This window comes from Perkinsus marinus (genome assembly GCF_000006405.1).
Source record: "Perkinsus marinus ATCC 50983 genomic scaffold scf_1104296944434, whole genome shotgun sequence".
Lineage (NCBI taxonomy): Eukaryota > Perkinsozoa > Perkinsida > Perkinsidae > Perkinsus > Perkinsus marinus.
In genome coordinates this window covers 1-1065 of record NW_003211394.1, presented here as the reverse complement: position 1 = coordinate 1065, position 1065 = coordinate 1, and the positions used below count along the sequence as shown (strand labels likewise).

Below are 1065 nucleotides of genomic sequence, written 5' to 3'. Positions count from 1 at the left end.
CCCCCCTTGCAGGGACTGGGCGTATCCTGGCGCCGCCTCGCCCCTACCCAAAGGTATGGCTGGAGATGTCCACAATGGGGAGGAGGGAATGTCTGATTGAAAGTCCACGGTCTCCTGATGCCGTCCCGAGCACGCCTCGGACGGTGGAATCGCCTAATGCATACTGGGACGGCGAAGGAGCTGTGAGGACCTCTTAGGGGGAAGTGCAGTATGCCTTATCAGGTCGTGATTTTGCTGCGGTTCCGAGTGCATGGAATTAGAAATGCCGCCGATTGGCTCGAACAAATGTGTCACACAGGAGAGGCTTTGGTCTGGCTCTCGGTCGTTGAGGCGAAGACCACGTTGGGCGAATGGAGGCAATCGATATGTGGGGATTGCGAGGAATGGAATGATTTCAAGATGGAGGAAGGTCTTGTTATGTAGTCCATACACATACGGTGTCAAGAGAGCTGCTGTCCACAGGACTATAGTGCGTTCAAAGCCGCCCCATGTCGTTGATGTCGACCCACGGCTGCGAATTGCGGTAGGGGTAGGGGAAGACCAGGAGTCAACGGCCATGAGAGCTGAGTGTGGTCTGGGGCTGGAGGATCTATTGGAGCGATTGAAGAGAGAAGAGGTTCCTACTGTGGCTTTGGTAAGGATGCTCAGAAGGATCTTCCCGAGGGGTCATTTCAGTCGATGGTTTTGAGGCCGCCGAACCCCACAGTGGGTGATGGTCGACCTTTTATTCTTGAGGGCCTTCGCAAGGAGCAACTTCCGCGGGTGTTCATCAGTGTCGACATGAGGATTATCCGACCGAGCGATGAGGAGGTCGGCTCTGATGAGCTCACAAGGTTCGGCGATCGGACTGCGGTACACCATGTTAGGGATGGCTTCATCAGGTTTGCGGACTCAATGAAGCATATCAGCTGGGTAGTTGGTCGTGGCAAGGCCTCTGTGCTGAGGGAAGAGACTGTGTCTTTGAGTGGACGCAAGACGAGAGAGGAGGTCGACATGGAGATGGACGCCGAGGGGATGCGCAAAATTTGGGAGAAGTGCCGTCTGTCGCGATAATCAGAGTGTTTC

At 55.1% G+C, this 1065-nt stretch overlaps 2 protein-coding genes across 2 annotated transcripts; both read left to right on the top strand.

Moving 5' to 3' along the window:
- Positions 1-222: 222 nt before the first annotated feature.
- Pmar_PMAR009368 (hypothetical protein) lies at positions 223-423 on the top strand (the record flags this gene model as incomplete). Its single annotated transcript, XM_002780091.1, has 1 exon — positions 223-423. A coding segment is annotated over one exon (201 nt), but the record flags the coding sequence as incomplete, so codon positions are not given.
- A 133-nt stretch (positions 424-556) lies between these two features.
- On the top strand, positions 557-1053 carry Pmar_PMAR009367 (hypothetical protein; the record flags this gene model as incomplete). Its single annotated transcript, XM_002780090.1, has 3 exons — positions 557-634; positions 676-833; positions 882-1053. The coding sequence occupies 3 exons, from the start codon at positions 557-559 to the stop codon at positions 1051-1053; spliced, it is 408 nt and encodes a 135-aa protein (XP_002780136.1).
- Positions 1054-1065: the final 12 nt, after the last annotated feature.